This window comes from Dendrobates tinctorius, unplaced genomic scaffold, assembly GCF_039654945.1.
Source record: "Dendrobates tinctorius isolate UK_male_01 unplaced genomic scaffold, ASM3965494v1 ptg000041l, whole genome shotgun sequence".
In the NCBI taxonomy this organism is placed as follows: Eukaryota; Metazoa; Chordata; class Amphibia; order Anura; family Dendrobatidae; genus Dendrobates; species Dendrobates tinctorius.
The window spans coordinates 1,952,236-1,973,155 of record NW_027361709.1 but is presented as its reverse complement, the minus strand read 5'-3'; the positions used below and the strand labels follow the sequence as shown (position 1 = coordinate 1,973,155).

The window sequence follows — 20,920 nt, the reverse complement described above, 5'->3', positions numbered from 1 at the left end:
GCAGACAAGGATGGCGATAAGGAGCCATGCAGACAAGGATGGCGATAAGGAGCCATGCAGACAAGGATGGGGATAAGGAGCCATGCAGACAAGGATGGGGATGAGGAGCCATGAAGACAAGGATGGCGATAAGGAGCCATGCAGACAAGGATGGGGGATGGGGATAAGGAGCCATGCAGACAAGGATGGGGATGAGGAGCCATGCAGACAAGGATGGCGATAAGGAGCCATGCAGACAAGGATGGCGATAAGGAGCCATGCAGACAAGGATGGCGATAAGGAGCCATGCAGACAAGGATGGCGATAAGGAGCCATGCAGACAAGGATGGCGATAAGGAGCCATGCAGACAAGGATGGCGATAAGGAGCCATGCAGACAAGGATGGGGATAAGGAGCCATGCAGACAAGGATGGGGGATGGGGATAAGGAGCCATGCAGACAAGGATGGGGATGAGGAGCCATGCAGACAAGGATGGGGATAAGGAGCCATGCAGACAAGGATGGCGATAAGGAGCCATGCAGACAAGGATGGCGATAAGGAGCCATGCAGACAAGGATGGCGATAAGGAGCCATGCAGACAAGGATGGCGATAAGGAGCCATGCAGACAAGGATGGCGATAAGGAGCCATGCAGACAAGGATGGCGATAAGGAGCCATGCAGACAAGGATGGCGATAAGGAGCCATGCAGACAGGGATGGCGATAAGAAGCCATGCAGACAAGGATGGCGATAAGGAGCCATGCAGACAAGGATGGCGATAAGGAGCCATGCAGACAAGGATGGCGATAAGGAGCCATGCAGACAAGGATGGCGATAAGGAGCCATGCAGACAAGGATGGGGATAAGGAGCCATGCAGACAAGGATGGGGATGAGGAGCCATGCAGACAAGGATGGCGATAAGGAGCCATGCAGACAAGGATGGGGGATGGGGATAAGGAGCCATGCAGACAAGGATGGGGATGAGGAGCCATGCAGACAAGGATGGCGATAAGGAGCCATGCAGACAAGGATGGCGATAAGGAGCCATGCAGACAAGGATGGCGATAAGGAGCCATGCAGACAAGGATGGCGATAAGGAGCCATGCAGACAAGGATGGCGATAAGGAGCCATGCAGACAAGGATGGCGATAAGGAGCCATGCAGACAAGGATGGCGATAAGGAGCCATGCAGACAAGGATGGCGATAAGGAGCCATGCAGACAGGGATGGCGATAAGAAGCCATGCAGACAAGGATGGGGATGAGGAGCCATGCAGACAAGGATGGGGATGAGGAGCCATGCAGACAAGGATGGGGATGAGGAGCCATGCAGACAAGGATGGGGATAAGGAGCCATGCAGACAAGGATAGTGATGAGGAGCCATGCAGACAAGGATGGGGATGAGGAGCCATGCAGACAAGGATGGGGATGAGGAGCCATGCAGACAAGGATGGGGATGAGGAGCCATGCAGACAAGGATGGCGATAAGGAGCCATGCAGACAAGGATGGCGATAAGGAGCCATGCAGACAAGGATGGCGATAAGGAGCCATGCAGACAAGGATGGCGATAAGGAGCCATGCAGACAAGGATGGGGATAAGGAGCCATGCAGACAAGGATGGCGATAAGGAGCCATGCAGACAAGGATGGCGATAAGAAGCCATGCAGACAAGGATGGGGATGAGGAGCCATGCAGACAAGGATGGGGATAAGGATAGTGATGAGGAGCCATGCAGACAAGGATGGGGATAAGGAGCCATGCATACCATGACAGGGATGAGGAGCCATGCAGACAAGGATGAGGATAAGGAGCCATGCATACAAGGAGAGGGATAAGGAGCCATGCATACCAAACAGGGATGAGGAGACAATGCACACCCGGCTTATACTCGAGTCAATACATTTTCCCAGTTTTTCGTGGCAAAATTAGGTGCCTTGGCTTATAATCGGGTCGACTTATACACAAGTATATACGGTGTATACGCAGCCAAACTACATGGGGGCTACGGGCTGGAGTAGATCCCTGCTATGATTTACACCAATTTCTGGCGTAAGACATTGCGGCTCAGTCGGCCTTGTCACCCTACCACCTTTACAGTTTCCTACTAGTTACAAGATCTCTGCTTGCTGTCAGGTACAATTTCACACATGCAATCTCACCTGTCGTTCTCGTTGTAGTTTTTGCTCATTTTCCAGTTTCCGCTTTTCCTTTAACTCCTCGTACGCCTCCTTAGTTGGCAGCGACATTAAACCTAATAGTTTTTCCTGAGGCAATACAAAAAAAAGTTGTACCTCCCAGGGACAGAAAAGTGATGGAGGATCATTTGATGCAATATGCGGCTCCGCAGGGTGGGATCTCACTGCATATAACAGTCACGGTGTGCAATGGACGGACATTTCCTCCAGTATTTACCTGCACAAACAGCGTCGCCGAGTATCTGACCATCTTCTGCAGCTGGAGATGTTTGGGGTGGGGTTTGGGCTCTTGGTTCATTCCCAAGGTTAGTATTTTCTTACTGTGGCAGATAAAAAATAAATGATAATGATTAAATTGCTAAAAATAATTAAAATAATTCTATCAAATAGTTACATTTTTTGGGGTTTACTAATTTGATACTTACTGATAAATCTGTTCCTTTCTAGCATGCAAAAAGGGGTGAAAATATAGTGTGCGTGCACATACAGTATATATACACTGCTCAAAAAATAAAGGGAACACTAAAATACCACATCCTAGATATCTCTGAATGAAATGTTCCAGTTGCAAATTTTTATTCATTGCTTAGTGAAATGTGTTCAGAACAATAAAACATAACAATTATCAATGTAAATCAAAATGAATATCCCATGGAGGTCTGGTTTGGAACGATACTCAAAATCAAAGTGGAAAATCAAAATACAGGCTGATCCAACTTCAGTGGAAAAGAGACAAGGAAAAGATGCTCAGTAGTGTGTGTGGCCTCCACGTGCCTGTATGACCTCCCTACAATGCCTGGGCATGCTCTTGATGAGGCGGCGGATGGTCTCCTGAGGGTTCTCCTCCCAGACCTGGACTAAAGCATCCGCCAACTCCTGGACAGTCTGTGGTGCAACGTGACGTTGGTGGATGGAGCGAGACATGATGTCCCAGATGTGCTCTGGGGAACGGGCGGGCCAGTCCATAGCTTCAATGCCTTCATCTTGCAGGAACTGCTGACACACTCCAGCCACATGAGGTCTGGCATTGTCCTGCATTAGGAGGAACCCAGGACCAACCACACCAGCATATGGTCTCACAAGGGGTCTGAGGATCTCATCTTCGTACCTAATGGCACAGTCAGGCTACCTCTGGCGAGCACATGGAGGGCTGTGCGGCCCTCCAAAGAAATGCCACCCCACACCATTACTGACCCACTGCCAAACCGGTCATACTGAAGGATGTTGCAGGCAGCAGATCGCTCTCCACGGCGTCTCGAGACTCTGTCACGTCTGTCACATGTGCTCAGTGTGAACCTGCTTTCATCTGTGAAGAGCACAGGGCGCCAGTGGCGAATTTGCCAATCCCTGATGTTCTGTGGCAAATGCCAAGCGTCCTGCATGGTGTTGGGCTGTGAGCACAACCCCCATCTGTGGACGTCGGGCACTCAGACCATCCTCATGGAGTCGGTTTCTAACTGTTTGCGCAGACACATGCACATTTGTGGCCTGCTGGAGGTCATTTTGCAGCGCTCTGGCAGTGCTCATCCTGTTACTCCTTGCACAAAGGCTGAGGTAGCGGTCCTGCTGCTGGGTTGTTGTCCTCCTACGGCCCCCTCCACGTCTCCTGGTGTACTGGCCTGTCTCCTGGTAGCGCCTCCAGCCTCTGGACACTACGCTGACAGACACAGCAAACCTTCTTGCCACAGCTCGCATTGATGTGCCATCCTGGATGAGCTGCACTACCTGAGCCACTTGTGTGGGTTGTTGTAGAGTCCGTCTCATGCTACCACGAGTGTGAAAGCACAACCAACATTCAAAAGTGACCAAAACATCAGCCAGAAAGCATTGGTACTGAGATGTGGTCTGTGGTCCTCATCTGCAGAGCCACTCCTTTATTGAGGGTGTCTTGATAATTGCCAATAATTTCCATCTGTTGTCTATTCCATTTGCACAGCAGCATGTGAAATTGATTGTCAATCAGTGTTGCTTCCTAAGTGGACAGTTTGATTTCACAGAAGATTGATTTACTTGGAGTTATATTCTGTTGTTTAAGTGTTCCCTTTATTTTTTTGAGCAGTGTATACAGATATCTAGCTATATACACACATACATTTATTATTTCCCCCCGCAATCATGGCCCATGCATGGAGCGACACCAGAGCCTTCCCTGCCCCCAGGTTTCCTCACCGCAGCCCCCGTCTCGGTGTCACTTCTCACCTTAAAGCATCTATTAGCTCATAGAGTTTCTGCACCTCCACTCTCAGGCCGTTGGCGTGGTCTAAATTGTAGGTTGTCTCGCCAGCGCTGCAGAATAAAAGAAACACAAAGCATTTTGCAGACTGTTTGTCAGATAATTATCGCCTGTCGCAGTATAGGGCTTGTGTCAGAGAGACGCGGAACAGCCTCCACTCCCACATTCACTTCTTATATTATCAACATTTTGTTTGTAAATGCGAGAAATAAAGTGCAAATCAGAGGAGACGTCTCCGGTCGTAGGTAAAGGATCCTCGAAGGAAAGTCAGAAACTGTGCAAGAGCTCAGGATTGTACGGATCAGACAGATATGTACTGACTGCTAATTAGAATTACAGGACTTACTTTATAGATTGTGCCATGCGGATGTATTCTGGAGCCTTTTCATCCACTCTCTCCATACAGGCCCGGAGCCTCTGCAGAACAATAAGTGTCATTATCCGGTACCCCCAGTGTCGGCGTCATTATCCGGTACCCCCAGTGTCGGCGTCATTATCCGGTACCCCCAGTGTCGGCGTCATTATCCGGTACCCCCAGTGTCGGCGTCATTATCCGGTACCCCCAGTGTCGGCGTCATTATCCGGTACCCCCAGTGTCGGCGTCATTATCCGGTACCCCCAGTGTCGGCGTCATTATCCGGTACCCCCAGTGTCGGCGTCATTATCCGGTACCCCCAGTGTCGGCGTCATTATCCGGTACCCCCAGTGTCGGCGTCATTATCCGGTACCCCCAGTGTCGGCGTCATTATCCGGTACCCCCAGTGTCGGCGTCATTATCCGGTACCCCCAGTGTCGGCGTCATTATCCGGTACCCCCAGTGTCGGCGTCATTATCCGGTACCCCCAGTGTCGGCGTCATTATCCGGTACCCCCAGTGTCGGCGTCATTATCCGGTACCCCCAGTGTCGGCGTCATTATCCGGTACCCCCAGTGTCGGCGTCATTATCCGGTACCCCCAGTGTCGGCGTCATTATCCGGTACCCCCAGTGTCGGCGTCATTATCCGGTACCCCCAGTGTCGGCGTCATTATCCGGTACCCCCAGTGTCGGCGTCATTATCCGGTACCCCCAGTGTCGGCGTCATTATCCGGTACCCCCAGTGTCGGCGTCATTATCCGGTACCCCCAGTGTCGGCGTCATTATCCGGTACCCCCAGTGTCGGCGTCATTATCCGGTACCCCCAGTGTCGGCGTCATTATCCGGTACCCCCAGTGTCGGCGTCATTATCCGGTACCCCCAGTGTCGGCGTCATTATCCGGTACCCCCAGTGTCGGCGTCATTATCCGGTACCCCCAGTGTCGGCGTCATTATCCGGTACCCCCAGTGTCGGCGTCATTATCCGGTACCCCCAGTGTCGGCGTCATTATCCGGTACCCCCAGTGTCGGCGTCATTATCCGGTACCCCCAGTGTCGGCGTCATTATCCGGTACCCCCAGTGTCGGCGTCATTATCCGGTACCCCCAGTGTCGGCGTCATTATCCGGTACCCCCAGTGTCGGCGTCATTATCCGGTACCCCCAGTGTCGGCGTCATTATCCGGTACCCCCAGTGTCGGCGTCATTATCCGGTACCCCCAGTGTCGGCGTCATTATCCTGTACTCCCCAGTGTCAGTGCCATTATCCTGTACCCCGATTGTCAGTGCCATTATCCCATACACCCAGTGTCAGCATCCGTGTGTTGAGTTTACCTGGTAGACTTTCACAATTTCCGGGGTGTGCTCCTTCTCGTCCATCTGCGTCTCCCTCTTTAGTAGTGTGTCCTTGCAGTGCTGACAGCAGCGGATTTTGTCGTCATCCTTCTCCTCCAGGATGGAGCTGACGCTGCTGAGACTGCTGATGCTGCCCCGACGGGAGGTCTGAGCACTAGTGTTAGGGGATAAGTTGGGACTGCCGTGGGTGGAGACGGAGTGTTTGCTGGCGCTGGTTAATTTATCTGTGAAGGAAAAAGCGAGAGACAGAAGTGACGTGCAGCCACGACACTCGAAGGGCAGAGGACGCGGACAGACGCCACGGGACAAAACCATCTCATATCTCACTGGCAAATGGAATGGTGATCAGCTCGGTGCATCGCCGGCACATGATGGACCCGCAGAGCCGGCAGTGGTGTCGCCTGTTGCGGATGGTGAACTTGTTCCCGCAGTCTGGACAGAAGGGCACGTCCTGGTCGCTGACCCACGGCACCACAGACCTCTCTATCGCTGAGAGAGAAGGAAGACACGGGTTAGTAGGTGAAGAAGCCGCGCCATCACTCTCTGATCCATTTGCCCCTGGCGGCAATAATACAACATCTAGTGGAGATGTCAATGGTCAGCACTGATTAATAATCCTCGGAATACCCCTTTAATCCCAATACTGACTGCTCTCTGTGGTGAGAACAGCGGGGCGGCGCGGCGTACCTCTTATCTTGGCAGACTCTGTATTAGTGCGGTCAAATGACGTTAGCTAGAGACAAACAGAGAACGTTAATCCTCGATGTGCTGCAAACAACGGAGTTATATTAACGATTCACTATATCCCACCGCAGAACACATGAATCTATCAGACCATGAAATCTGCGGAGGAGGCAATTATTTATTGTCCAACCGCATCTACAATCAGTAATGAAGCAGCTTTGTAATCGCTATTTTTGCAGATTTCCTACAGTTTCGGTTCTGCAGCTCCTATACAGACCTATGCGTCTCCATGGTAACAGACAACAAAGCCGACGTAGTCAGAGCCGCAAGTCACATTCTGTATTATTCGTCTTGGTAACTTATCTCATGAAGCATAAAAGGTGGGGAATGATAATGCTCAGGGTTTAATTCGCTGTTCCTAAAGCGACACTTAGGCAAGATGAAAGGAGCTGTATACGCAAAACAATAGGAAATTTTTCTTTAAAATTGATTACAAAGTTGCTTGATTTCATATTTTGGGGGCAAAGAGAGGAAAAAAATGGATGTGAAGGTGGAAGTAATCTTCATCTCAGAGAACACTCACCTTTTCCAGGCGTATGATGAGCTTGTTGACTTCCACCACGTAGTGATCAATTCTAGCAGCTCGGTTCCTCTTAAAGTCAGACAGGTGACTCCGCACCGCCCCTGGGAACAAAAGGAAAAGTTTAGAATAGAAAAGAAAAAATGCTCTTTTATCTGCACGCCAAGTTTCATGAAGGGATGGGGAGCACAAATGTATAACAGACACCCCTCTCCGACTCTGCTTCTAGGTGCAGTCGTCTACCCCAGCCGGCAGAGGTAGAAAGTTCACCCTTTTCCAAAGTTATTGACTACTCCAATAACTCTGCCAGGACCAGACGTGATGATATCACATCCATTTAGTCACCTGACTCATCAGTCCACTGATTGGCTGCAGAGTCTAAATCATATCAGTCACTGGACCCTGCAGCCGATCAGTGGATTCATCAGTCGGGTGACTGAATGGACAGGATGTCACCACGTCCAGTTCCGCAACGCCCCCTTTAAGTTAGCACTTTGGTCCACTCACCAATTTCCTGCGGGTCCCACATACAAGGGTCCACTCCTCCATAGCTGAAAGCCTCGTAGCGATCCTGGGATCCACCCTCGGCCCGCTCGCCTCCATCTTTCTTTAGTAGTTTGTTTTTTGCTTTCTTAGCAATTTGCACCAGATCTTACAGAAAAAAAGAGAAATATTAACCCCTTGGCGTCATCCAATGTAGACTTGTAAGGAGCGCAGATGCCGGCTGTTTTACACTGCAGGCACCAGAGAGTAACATATGGCGCTGCGCTGTCGTATTAATAATTGGCAGAATTAACACAATTTGCTAATATCGATATGTAATATCCAGCAAAACGATTTTCGTCTTTATTTCATTCTCCCAAAAATGGAATTTCCTTAAGTCGTATGGACCCCAAAGTAATACCATGCAACTAGTGCTATCAAAACCAAGCCGTCATACGACTAAGGGGACAGAAAAATAGAAAAAAGGTATGGCTCTTGGAAATAAGGAAGGAAAAAGCAAAAATGACGTCCAGGTCTGTAGGTAGAAGCTTATAGTAATCCACACCGCACAGCAAATCTGGAATTACTGCTCAGCTCTAATAAATGGTACCGCAGTACCAGCCATGATCTCTGCACTGGGGTGGCGCTGTTTTGGGAAGAAAGGACTGATATGTTTCTCATCCTGTACCCCAGATGATGTAGGGGAGATGTCCACTCACTTTTGAGTTGCCCCTTCACATCCCGGTCCTCGCTGGAGTGCTCCTCCTCGTAGTGACACTGCAGCTGGTAAAAGGACTGCAGATCCTTCAGGCACAGCGGGCACAGGAAACCTTCCCGAACTTCACCTTCTTCATCAAACGGGGCATTATACTGCGCCGCCATGAGCGACCCGGGCACACCCCACCTCTAAAACGAGGCTGAGAATGCGCGACGACCCCTACGGATCCTCAGACGCACCTACGACAGAAGAAGGTGACAGATCGCATGCAACAGCGATTGTACGGGTCGTCCTCCAGGGGCAGCCCCTTTGTAGAAAGTCATGGCCAAAAGTGTTGGCACCCAAGAATTGTTCCAGAGAATGAAGTATTTCTCCAAGAAAATGATTGCAATTCCCCATGTTTTGTTATATACGCGTTTATGTCCTTTGTGTGTTTTGGAGCAAAACAAAAATAAGAGGAAAAAAGGAAAATCGGACATAATTGCACCCAAAACCTAAAAAATGGTCCGGGCAAAATTGTTGTCACCCTCAACTTAATATTTAGTTGCACCCTTCGGAATAAATAACTGCAATCAATCTCTTTCTATAACCAACAGGCTTCTTACTCCTCTCAGCCGGGATCTTGGACGACTCGTCTTACAATCTGCCCCAGGTCTCTCCTATGTGAACAGCAATTTTAAGATCTCGCCACAAGTGATTAATGGGATTTAGATCCAGACTCATTGCTGACACTTCAGAACGCTCCAGCACTTTGTTTCCATCCATTTCTGGGGGTTTCTTGAAGTACTTTTAGGGTCATCGTCCTGCTGGAAGACCCAAGACCTAGGACGCAAACTCAGCTTTCTGACGCTGGGCACTCCATTGCCACCCAAAAGCCTTTTATAATCTTCAGATTTCATGATGCTTCGCTCACAGTAAAGGCACCCAGTGCCAGAGGCAACAAAACCCCAAAACATCTTTGAACCTCCACCATATTTGACTGTAGATGCTGTGTTCTTTTCTTTGTAGACCTCATTTTTCGGTAAACTGTACTGTAGAATGATGTGCTTTACCAAAAAGCTCTTTCTTGGTCTCATCTGTCCACCACACGCTTTCCCAGGAGGATTTTGGCTTACTCATGTACTGTACATTTTGGCAAACTGAAGTTCACCTTTTTCATGTCTCTGTGTTAGCAGTCGAGTTCTCTTGCGTCTCCATCCATTGCGTTTCACTTCATTGACATGTGGACGGATAGTTTGCGCTGACAATGATGCCCCTGAGCCTGCAGGACAGCTGTAATTCTTTGGACCTTGCTTGGAGCTTATCCACCATCCGGACTATCCTGCATTGCAACCTTTTGTCTATTTTTCTCTACCGTCCTCATCCACGGAGAGGAGCTACAGTGTCATGGGTTGTAAACGTCTTGATTATGTTGTGCACTCTTGAGAAAGGAACATCAAGATCTCTGGAGATGGATTTGTAACTTTGAGATTGTTGATAGTGTTCAACAATTTTGGTTCCCGAGTCCTCAGACAGTTCTCTTCTCCATGCTTAGTGTGGCACACAGATACACAATGCAAAGATTGCATCAACTTCTCCACTTTTTTTTTAATCTGGTTTCAGGTGTGATTTTCATATTGCCCACACCTGTTACTTGCCACAGGTGAGTGCGAACGAGCATCACATGCTGGAAACAAAGTTGTTTACCCAAAATTTTGGAAAGGTGCCAACAATCTTAACCGACCCATTTTGGGGATTTTGTGTGCAATTATGTCCAATTTGCCTTTTTTCCTGTTTTTTTGTGTTGTTCCAATACACAGAAAGGAAATAAACATGTATATAACAAAACGTGTGTAATTGTAATAATTTTCTGGGAGAAATACTTCATTTTCTGGAACATTTTCAAGGCTGACAACACTTTCAGCCATGACTGTGCATCTTATCCTCTGCAAAGAGTCACTCCCTGATCTAATCTGTAAGGCCATGTGCACACGGTGCAGATTCTGCTGCGGATCCGCAGCGTTTCAGGCTCTGCGGGTCCGCAGCAGATTTAGGTGCGTTGTACAGTACCATTGTTTTCAATGGTAAACTGAAAAACGCTGTGCACATGCTGCGGGTTCAAATTCGCAGCATGTCAGTTCTTTGTGCAGAATCCACAGCGTTTTCACACCTTCTCCATTGTAGAGGTGTCAAACCGCAGGGCTAAACCACAGGCAATCCGCAGGTCTTTGGACCTGAGAATTTGCCTGCGGATTTTTCGAAATCCGCACGGAAAAACCCGCAGCACCTAAAACTACGTGTGCACATAGCCTAAGGGCTTTTTGTCTTGTGTGTATGTCATTTTGTTACTTCATGTTTTCGTAACTTTTTATGACCTGCACCTATCACAGAGCTGTCTCTCTCTCCCCCTCTCCCATCCCAGAGCTGTCTCGCTCTCCCCCTCTCCCATCCCAGAGCTGTCTCTCCCACCCCAGAGCTGTCTCTCCCACCCCCTCTCCCATCCCAGAGCTGTCTCTCCCACCCCCTCTCCCCTCCCAGAGCTGTCTCTCCCACCCCCTCTCCCCTCCCAGAGCTGTCTCTCCCACCCCCTTTCCCCTCCCAGAGCTGTCTCGCTCTCCCCCTCTCCCCTCCCAGAGCTGTCTCGCTCTCCCCCTCTCCCATCCCAGAGCTGTCTCGCTCTCCCCTCCCAGAGCTGTCTCGCTCTCCCCCTCTCCCCTCCCAGAGCTGTCTCGCTCTCCCCCTCTCCCCTCCCAGAGCTGTCTCGCTCTCCCCCTCTCCCATCCGAGAGCTGTCTCGCTCTCCCCCTCTCCCATCCGAGAGCTCTCCCCATCTCCCCTCCCAGAGCTCTCCCCCTCTCCCCTCCCAGAGCTCTCCCCCTCTCCCCTCCCAGAGCTCTCCCCCTCTCCCATCCCAGAGCTCTCCCCCTCTCCCATCCCAGAGCTCTCCCCCTCTCCCATCCCAGAGCTGTCTCGCTCTCCCATCCCAGAGCTGTCTCGCTCTCCCATCCCAGAGCTGTCTCGCTCTCCCCCTCTCTCCCATCCCAGAGCTGTCTCGCTGTCTCTCTCTCTCCCCCTCTCTCCCATCCCAGAGCTGTCTCTCTCTCTCCCCCTCTCTCCCATCCCAGAGCTGTCTCTCCCTCTCCTATCCCAGAGCTGTCTCTCTCTCCCCCTCTCTCCCATCCCAGAGCTGTCTCTCCCTCTCCTATCCCAGAGCTGTCTCTCTCTCTCTCTCTCTCCTATCACAGACCTGTCTCTCTCACCTCGGCCTCTTCTATTCCCAGGCTGTCTCTCTCCCCTCGGCGTTCCCGTGCCTCCTCTTACCCCCAGAGCTGTCTCTCTCTCCCCCTCTCTCCCATCCCAGAGCTGTCTCTCTCTCTCCCATCCCAGAGCTGTCTCTCTCTCTCCCATCCCAGAGCTGTCTCTCTCTCTCCCTCTCTCCCATCCCAGAGCTGTCTCTCTCTCTCCCTCTCTCCCATCCCAGAGCTGTCTCTCTCTCTCTCCCATCCCAGAGCTGTCTCTCTCTCTCTCCCATCCCAGAGCTGTCTCTCTCTCTCTCCCATCCCAGAGCTGTCTCTCCCTCTCTCCCATCCCAGAGCTGTCTCTCTCTCTCTCCCTCTCTCCCATCCCAGAGCTGTCTCTCTCTCTCTCTCCCTCTCTCCCATCCCAGAGCTGTCTCTCTCTCTCTCTCCCTCTCTCCCATCCCAGAGCTGTCTCTCTCTCTCTCTCCCTCTCTCCCATCCCAGAGCTGTCTCTCTCTCTCTCTCCCTCTCTCCCATCCCAGAGCTGTCTCTCTCTCTCTCTCCCTCTCTCCCATCCCAGAGCTGTCTCTCTCTCTCTCTCCCTCTCTCCCATCCCAGAGCTGTCTCTCTCTCTCTCTCCCTCTCTCCCATCCCAGAGCTGTCTCTCTCTCTCTCTCCCTCTCTCCCATCCCAGAGCTGTCTCTCTCTCTCTCTCCCTCTCTCCCATCCCAGAGCTGTCTCTCTCTCTCTCTCCCTCTCTCCCATCCCAGAGCTGTCTCTCTCTCTCTCTCCCTCTCTCCCATCCCAGAGCTGTCTCTCTCTCTCTCTCCCTCTCTCCCATCCCAGAGCTGTCTCTCTCTCTCTCTCCCTCTCTCCCATCCCAGAGCTGTCTCTCTCTCTCTCTCTCCCTCTCTCCCATCCCAGAGCTGTCTCTCTCTCTCTCTCCCTCTCTCCCATCCCAGAGCTGTCTCTCTCTCTCTCCCTCTCTCCCATCCCAGAGCTGTCTCTCTCTCTCTCCCTCTCTCCCATCCCAGAGCTGTCTCTCTCTCTCTCCCTCTCTCCCATCCCAGAGCTGTCTCTCTCTCTCTCCCTCTCTCCCATCCCAGAGCTGTCTCTCTCTCTCTCCCTCTCTCCCATCCCAGAGCTGTCTCTCTCTCTCTCCCTCTCTCCCATCCCAGAGCTGTCTCTCTCTCTCTCCCTCTCTCCCATCCCAGAGCTGTCTCTCTCTCTCTCCCTCTCTCCCATCCCAGAGCTGTCTCTCTCTCTCTCCCTCTCTCCCATCCCAGAGCTGTCTCTCTCTCTCTCCCTCTCTCCCATCCCAGAGCTGTCTCTCTCTCTCTCCCTCTCTCCCATCCCAGAGCTGTCTCTCTCTCTCTCCCTCTCTCCCATCCCAGAGCTGTCTCTCTCTCTCTCCCTCTCTCCCATCCCAGAGCTGTCTCTCTCTCTCTCCCTCTCTCCCATCCCAGAGCTGTCTCTCTCTCTCTCCCTCTCTCCCATCCCAGAGCTGTCTCTCTCTCTCTCCCTCTCTCCCATCCCAGAGCTGTCTCTCTCTCTCTCCCTCTCTCCCATCCCAGAGCTGTCTCTCTCTCTCTCCCTCTCTCCCATCCCAGAGCTGTCTCTCTCTCTCTCCCTCTCTCCCATCCCAGAGCTGTCTCTCTCTCTCTCCCTCTCTCCCATCCCAGAGCTGTCTCTCTCTCTCTCCCTCTCTCCCATCCCAGAGCTGTCTCTCTCTCTCTCCCTCTCTCCCATCCCAGAGCTGTCTCTCTCTCTCTCCCTCTCTCCCATCCCAGAGCTGTCTCTCTCTCTCTCCCTCTCTCCCATCCCAGAGCTGTCTCTCTCTCTCTCCCTCTCTCCCATCCCAGAGCTGTCTCTCTCTCTCTCCCTCTCTCCCATCCCAGAGCTGTCTCTCTCTCTCTCCCTCTCTCCCATCCCAGAGCTGTCTCTCTCTCTCTCCCTCTCTCCCATCCCAGAGCTGTCTCTCTCTCTCTCCCTCTCTCCCATCCCAGAGCTGTCTCTCTCTCTCTCCCTCTCTCCCATCCCAGAGCTGTCTCTCTCTCTCTCCCTCTCTCCCATCCCAGAGCTGTCTCTCTCTCTCTCCCTCTCTCCCATCCCAGAGCTGTCTCTCTCTCTCTCCCTCTCTCCCATCCCAGAGCTGTCTCTCTCTCTCTCCCTCTCTCCCATCCCAGAGCTGTCTCTCTCTCTCTCCCTCTCTCCCATCCCAGAGCTGTCTCTCTCTCTCTCCCTCTCTCCCATCCCAGAGCTGTCTCTCTCTCTCTCCCTCTCTCCCATCCCAGAGCTGTCTCTCTCTCTCTCCCTCTCTCCCATCCCAGAGCTGTCTCTCTCTCTCTCCCTCTCTCCCATCCCAGAGCTGTCTCTCTCTCTCTCCCTCTCTCCCATCCCAGAGCTGTCTCTCTCTCTCTCCCTCTCTCCCATCCCAGAGCTGTCTCTCTCTCTCTCCCTCTCTCCCATCCCAGAGCTGTCTCGCTCTCCCCCTCTCCCCTCCCAGAGCTGTCTCGCTCTCCCCCTCTCCCATCCCAGAGCTGTCTCGCTCTCCCCTCCCAGAGCTGTCTCGCTCTCCCCCTCTCCCCTCCCAGAGCTGTCTCGCTCTCCCCCCTCTCCCCTCCCAGAGCTGTCTCGCTCTCCCCCTCTCCCATCCGAGAGCTGTCTCGCTCTCCCCCTCTCCCATCCGAGAGCTCTCCCCATCTCCCCTCCCAGAGCTCTCCCCCTCTCCCCTCCCAGAGCTCTCCCCCTCTCCCCTCCCAGAGCTCTCCCCCTCTCCCATCCCAGAGCTCTCCCCCTCTCCCATCCCAGAGCTCTCCCCCTCTCCCATCCCAGAGCTGTCTCGCTCTCCCATCCCAGAGCTGTCTCGCTCTCCCATCCCAGAGCTGTCTCGCTCTCCCCCTCTCTCCCATCCCAGAGCTGTCTCGCTGTCTCTCTCTCTCCCCCTCTCTCCCATCCCAGAGCTGTCTCTCTCTCTCCCCCTCTCTCCCATCCCAGAGCTGTCTCTCCCTCTCCTATCCCAGAGCTGTCTCTCTCTCCCCCTCTCTCCCATCCCAGAGCTGTCTCTCCCTCTCCTATCCCAGAGCTGTCTCTCTCTCTCTCTCTCTCCTATCACAGACCTGTCTCTCTCACCTCGGCCTCTTCTATTCCCAGGCTGTCTCTCTCCCCTCGGCGTTCCCGTGCCTCCTCTTACCCCCAGAGCTGTCTCTCTCTCCCCCTCTCTCCCATCCCAGAGCTGTCTCTCTCTCTCCCATCCCAGAGCTGTCTCTCTCTCTCCCATCCCAGAGCTGTCTCTCTCTCTCCCTCTCTCCCATCCCAGAGCTGTCTCTCTCTCTCCCTCTCTCCCATCCCAGAGCTGTCTCTCTCTCTCTCCCATCCCAGAGCTGTCTCTCTCTCTCTCCCATCCCAGAGCTGTCTCTCCCTCTCTCCCATCCCAGAGCTGTCTCTCCCTCTCTCCCATCCCAGAGCTGTCTCTCTCTGTCTCTCCCTCTCTCCCATCCCAGAGCTGTCTCTCTCTCTCTCTCCCTCTCTCCCATCCCAGAGCTGTCTCTCTCTCTCTCTCCCTCTCTCCCATCCCAGAGCTGTCTCTCTCTCTCTCTCCCTCTCTCCCATCCCAGAGCTGTCTCTCTCTCTCTCTCCCTCTCTCCCATCCCAGAGCTGTCTCTCTCTCTCTCTCCCTCTCTCCCATCCCAGAGCTGTCTCTCTCTCTCTCTCCCTCTCTCCCATCCCAGAGCTGTCTCTCTCTCTCTCTCCCTCTCTCCCATCCCAGAGCTGTCTCTCTCTCTCTCTCCCTCTCTCCCATCCCAGAGCTGTCTCTCTCTCTCTCTCCCTCTCTCCCATCCCAGAGCTGTCTCTCTCTCTCTCTCCCTCTCTCCCATCCCAGAGCTGTCTCTCTCTCTCTCTCCCTCTCTCCCATCCCAGAGCTGTCTCTCTCTCTCTCTCCCTCTCTCCCATCCCAGAGCTGTCTCTCTCTCTCTCTCCCTCTCTCCCATCCCAGAGCTGTCTCTCTCTCTCTCTCCCTCTCTCCCATCCCAGAGCTGTCTCTCTCTCTCTCTCCCTCTCTCCCATCCCAGAGCTGTCTCTCTCTCTCTCTCCCTCTCTCCCATCCCAGAGCTGTCTCTCTCTCTCTCTCCCTCTCTCCCATCCCAGAGCTGTCTCTCTCTCTCTCTCCCTCTCTCCCATCCCAGAGCTGTCTCTCTCTCTCTCTCCCTCTCTCCCATCCCAGAGCTGTCTCTCTCTCTCTCCCTCTCTCCCATCCCAGAGCTGTCTCTCTCTCTCTCTCCCTCTCTCCCATCCCAGAGCTGTCTCTCTCTCTCTCTCCCTCTCTCCCATCCCAGAGCTGTCTCTCTCTCTCTCCCTCTCTCCCATCCCAGAGCTGTCTCTCTCTCTCTCCCTCTCTCCCATCCCAGAGCTGTCTCTCTCTCTCTCCCTCTCTCCCATCCCAGAGCTGTCTCTCTCTCTCTCCCTCTCTCCCATCCCAGAGCTGTCTCTCTCTCTCTCCCTCTCTCCCATCCCAGAGCTGTCTCTCTCTCTCTCCCTCTCTCCCATCCCAGAGCTGTCTCTCTCTCTCTCCCTCTCTCCCATCCCAGAGCTGTCTCTCTCTCTCTCCCTCTCTCCCATCCCAGAGCTGTCTCTCTCTCTCTCCCTCTCTCCCATCCCAGAGCTGTCTCTCTCTCTCTCCCTCTCTCCCATCCCAGAGCTGTCTCTCTCTCTCTCCCTCTCTCCCATCCCAGAGCTGTCTCTCTCTCTCTCCCTCTCTCCCATCCCAGAGCTGTCTCTCTCTCTCTCCCTCTCTCCCATCCCAGAGCTGTCTCTCTCTCTCTCCCTCTCTCCCATCCCAGAGCTGTCTCTCTCTCTCTCCCTCTCTCCCATCCCAGAGCTGTCTCTCTCTCTCTCCCTCTCTCCCATCCCAGAGCTGTCTCTCTCTCTCTCCCTCTCTCCCATCCCAGAGCTGTCTCTCTCTCTCTCCCTCTCTCCCATCCCAGAGCTGTCTCTCTCTCTCTCCCTCTCTCCCATCCCAGAGCTGTCTCTCTCTCTCTCCCTCTCTCCCATCCCAGAGCTGTCTCTCTCTCTCTCCCTCTCTCCCATCCCAGAGCTGTCTCTCTCTCTCTCCCTCTCTCCCATCCCAGAGCTGTCTCTCTCTCTCTCCCTCTCTCCCATCCCAGAGCTGTCTCTCTCTCTCTCCCTCTCTCCCATCCCAGAGCTGTCTCTCTGTCCCCCTCTCTCCCATCCCAGAGCTGTCTCTCTGTCCCCCTCTCTCCCATCCCAGAGCTGTCTCTCTGTCCCCCTCTCTCCCATCCCAGAGCTGTCTCTCTGTCCCCCTCTCTCCCATCCCAGAGCTGTCTCTCTGTCCCCCTCTCTCCCATCCCAGAGCTGTCTCTCTGTCCCCCTCTCTCCCATCCCAGAGCTGTCTCTCTGTCCCCCTCTCTCCCATCCCAGAGCTGTCTCTCTGTCCCCCTCTCTCCCATCCCAGAGCTGTCTCTCTGTCCCCCTCTCTCCCATCCCAGAGCTGTCTCTCTGTCCCCCTCTCTCCCATCCCAGAGCTGTCTCTCTGTCCCCCTCTCTCCCATCCCAGAGCTGTCTCTCTGTCCCCCTCTCTCCCATCCCAGAGCTGTCTCTCTGTCCCCCTCTCTCCCATCCCAGAGCTGTCTCTCTGTCCCCCTCTCTCCCATCCCAGAGCTGTCTCTCTGTCCCCCTCTCTCCCATCCCAGAGCTGTCTCTCTGTCCCCCTCTCTCCCATCCCAGAGCTGTCTCTCTGTCCCCCTCTCTCCCATCCCAGAGCTGTCTCTCTGTCCCCCTCTCTCCCATCCCAGAGCTGTCTCTCTGTCCCCCTCTCTCCCATCCCAGAGCTGTCTCTCTGTCCCCCTCTCTCCCATCCCAGAGCTGTCTCTCTGTCCCCCTCTCTCCCATCCCAGAGCTGTCTCTCTGTCCCCCTCTCTCCCATCCCAGAGCTGTCTCTCTGTCCCCCTCTCTCCCATCCCAGAGCTGTCTCTCTGTCCCCCTCTCTCCCATCCCAGAGCTGTCTCTCTGTCCCCCTCTCTCCCATCCCAGAGCTGTCTCTCTGTCCCCCTCTCTCCCATCCCAGAGCTGTCTCTCTGTCCCCCTCTCTCCCATCCCAGAGCTGTCTCCCCCTCTCCTATCCCAGAGCTGTCTGTCCCTCTCCTATACCAGAGCTGTCTCTCCCTCTCCTAGCCCAGAGCTGTCTCTCTCTCTCCCCCTCTCCAATCCCAGAGCTGTCTCTCTCCCATCCCAGAGCTGTCTCTCTCTCCCATCCCAGAGCTGTCTCTCTCTCCCCCTCTCTCCCATCCCAGAGCTGTCTCTCTCTCCCCCTCTCTCCCATCGCAGAGCTGTCTCTCTCCCTCTCTCCCATCGCAGAGCTGTCTCTCCCCCTCTCTCCCATCCCAGAGCTGTCTCCCTCTCCCCCTCTCTCCCATCGCAGAGCTGTCTCCCCCTCTCCTATCCCAGAGCTGTCTGTCCCTCTCCTATACCAGAGCTGTCTCTCTCTCTCCCCCTCTCCAATCCCAGAGCTGTCTCTCTCCTATCACAGAGCTGTCTCTCTCACCTCGGCCTCTCCTATTCCCAGGCTGTCTCTCTCCCCTCGGTGTTCCCGTGCCTCCTCTTACCCCCGGGTGTCGCCGTCCCTCCCTTTTCCTCTGCTGGACGCCATCGCTGTCACTCCCGGAATCGATAGCTCGGCGCTCGCTCCTAGGCCGCAGTGACAGAGAGCAGAGCGCCGAGCAATGGATGGTGATAGTGGGCGGACACTCAGGAGAGAGGAGGAGATCCATGTGTGGGCTGGTGAGGACATCATCATCATCACTGTATCATTCATATGTTCAATAATTGCAATTAATTTATAAGCTGCAGTCACTTTTATAACGAGGTTTTGATTTTGCTCCAATTCATGTAACATTTAGGGGAATAGACGCAAAGCGGTGAGATAATGCACAATGTTATTGCTTGCAAAAGTCTCCACGTCCTTTATTGGTACTTCCTCTGCTGTATGTGAGGCAGAGACACTAATAGTGATCACAGGCTGCACTGCTGTATGGGAGGCAGAGACACTAACAGTGATCACAGGCTGCACTGCTGTATGGGAGGCAGAGACACTAACAGTGATCACAGGCTGCACTGCTGTATGGGAGGCAGAGACACTAACAGTGATCACAGGCTGCACTACTGTATGGGAGGCAGAGACACTAACAGTGATCACAGGCTGCACTACTGTATGGGAGGCAGAGACACTAACAGTGATCACAGGCTGCACTACTGTATGGGAGGCAGAGACACTAACAGTGATCACAGGCTGCACTACTGTATGGGAGGCAGAGACACTAACAGTGATCACAGGCTGCACTGCTGTATGGGAGGCAGAGACACTAACAGTGATCACAGGCTGCACTGCTGTATGGGAGGCAGAGACTAACAGTGATCACAGGCTGCACTACTGTATGGGAGGCAGAGACACTAACAGTGATCACAGGCTGCACTGCAGTATGGGAGGCAGAGACACTAACAGTGATCACAGGCTGCACTGCTGTATGGGAGGCAGAGACACTAACAGTGATCACAGGCTGCACTGCTGTATGGGAGGCAGAGACACTAACAGTGATCACAGGCTGCACTACTGTATGGGAGGCAGAGACACTAACAGTGATCACAGGCTGCACTGCTGTATGGGAGGCAGAGACACTAACAGTGATCACAGGCTGCACTGCTGTATGGGAGGCAGAGACACTAACAGTGATCACAGGCTGCACTGCTGTATGGGAGGCAGAGACACTAACAGTGATCACAGGCTGCACTACTGTATGGGAGGCAGAGACACTAACAGTGATCACAGGCTGCACTGCTGTATGGGAGGCAGAGACACTAACAGTGATCACAGGCTGCACTACTGTATGGGAGGTAGAGACACTAATAGTGATCACAGGCTGCACTACTGTATGGGAGGCAGAGACACTAACAGTGATCACAGGCTGCACTGCTGTATGGGAGGCAGAGACACTAACAGTGATCACAGGCTGCACTACTGTATGGGAGGCAGAGACACTAACAGTGATCACAGGCTGCACTGCTTTATGGGAGGCAGAGACACTAACAGTGATCACAGGCTGCACTACTGTATGGGAGGCAGAGACACTAACAGTGATCACAGGCTGCACTGCTTTATGGGAGGCAGAGACACTAACAGTGATCACAGGCTGCACTACTGTATGTGAGGCAGAGACACTAATAGTGATCACAGGCTGCACTACTGTATGGGAGGCAGAGACACTAATAGTGATCACAGGCTGCACTACTGTATGCGAGGCAGAGACACTAACAGTGATCACAGGCTGCACTACTGTATGTGAGGCAGAGACACTAATAGTGATCACAGGCTGCACTACTGTATGGGAGGCAGAGACACTAATAGTGATCACAGGCTGCACTACTGTATGGGAGGCAGAGACACTAACAGTGATCACAGGCTGCACTACTGTATGGGAGGCAGAGACACTAACAGTGATCACAGGCTGCACTACTGTATGTGAGGCAGAGACACTAATAGTGATCACAGGCTGCACTGCTGTATGGGAGGCAGAGACACTAACAGTGATCACAGGCTGCACTACTGTATGGGAGGCAGAGACACTAACAGTGATCACAGGCTGCACTGCTTTATGGAAGGCAGAGACACTAACAGTGATCACAGGCTGCACTACTGTATGGGAGGCAGAGACACTAACAGTGATCACAGGCTGCACTGCTGTATGGGAGGCAGAGACACTAACAGTTATCACAGGCTGCACTACTGTATGGGAGGCAGAGACACTAACAGTGATCACAGGCTGCACTGCTTTATGGGAGGCAGAGACACTAACAGTGATCACAGGCTGCACTACTGTATGGGAGGCAGAGACACTAACAGTGATCACAGGCTGCACTGCTTTATGGGAGGCAGAGACACTAATAGTGATCACAGGCTGCACTGCTGTATAGGAGGCAGAGACACTAACAGTGATCACAGGCTGCACTGCTGTATGGGAGGCAGAGACACTAACAGTGATCACAGGCTGCACTGCTGTATGGGAGGCAGAGACACTAACAGTGATCACAGGCTGCACTGCTTTATGGGA

At 53.3% G+C, this 20,920-nt stretch overlaps 1 protein-coding gene across 2 annotated transcripts in view; it reads right to left on the bottom strand.

The window, feature by feature from the left end:
* RBSN (rabenosyn, RAB effector) overlaps positions 1-18,578 on the bottom strand; it is a 29,951-nt gene extending 11,373 nt beyond the window's left edge. The window contains exons 1-11 of one of the 2 annotated variants that reach the window (XM_073574980.1): positions 18,422-18,578; positions 8,583-8,820; positions 7,888-8,031; positions 7,384-7,484; positions 6,804-6,849; positions 6,444-6,605; positions 6,096-6,340; positions 4,757-4,827; positions 4,377-4,463; positions 2,395-2,497; positions 2,142-2,246 (exon numbers count right to left, since the gene is read on the bottom strand). In XM_073574980.1, the coding sequence (XP_073431081.1) occupies positions 2,142-2,246; positions 2,395-2,497; positions 4,377-4,463; positions 4,757-4,827; positions 6,096-6,340; positions 6,444-6,605; positions 6,804-6,849; positions 7,384-7,484; positions 7,888-8,031; positions 8,583-8,745 (1,227 nt within the window). In that variant the 5' untranslated portion in view covers positions 8,746-8,820; positions 18,422-18,578. Of the gene's footprint in view, positions 1-2,141; positions 2,247-2,394; positions 2,498-4,376; positions 4,464-4,756; positions 4,828-6,095; positions 6,341-6,443; positions 6,606-6,803; positions 6,850-7,383; positions 7,485-7,887; positions 8,032-8,582; positions 8,821-18,360 lie in introns of both variants that reach the window. The other variant, XM_073574981.1, reaches the window with a different exon arrangement.
* Between the last annotated feature and the right edge of the window lie 2,342 nt (positions 18,579-20,920).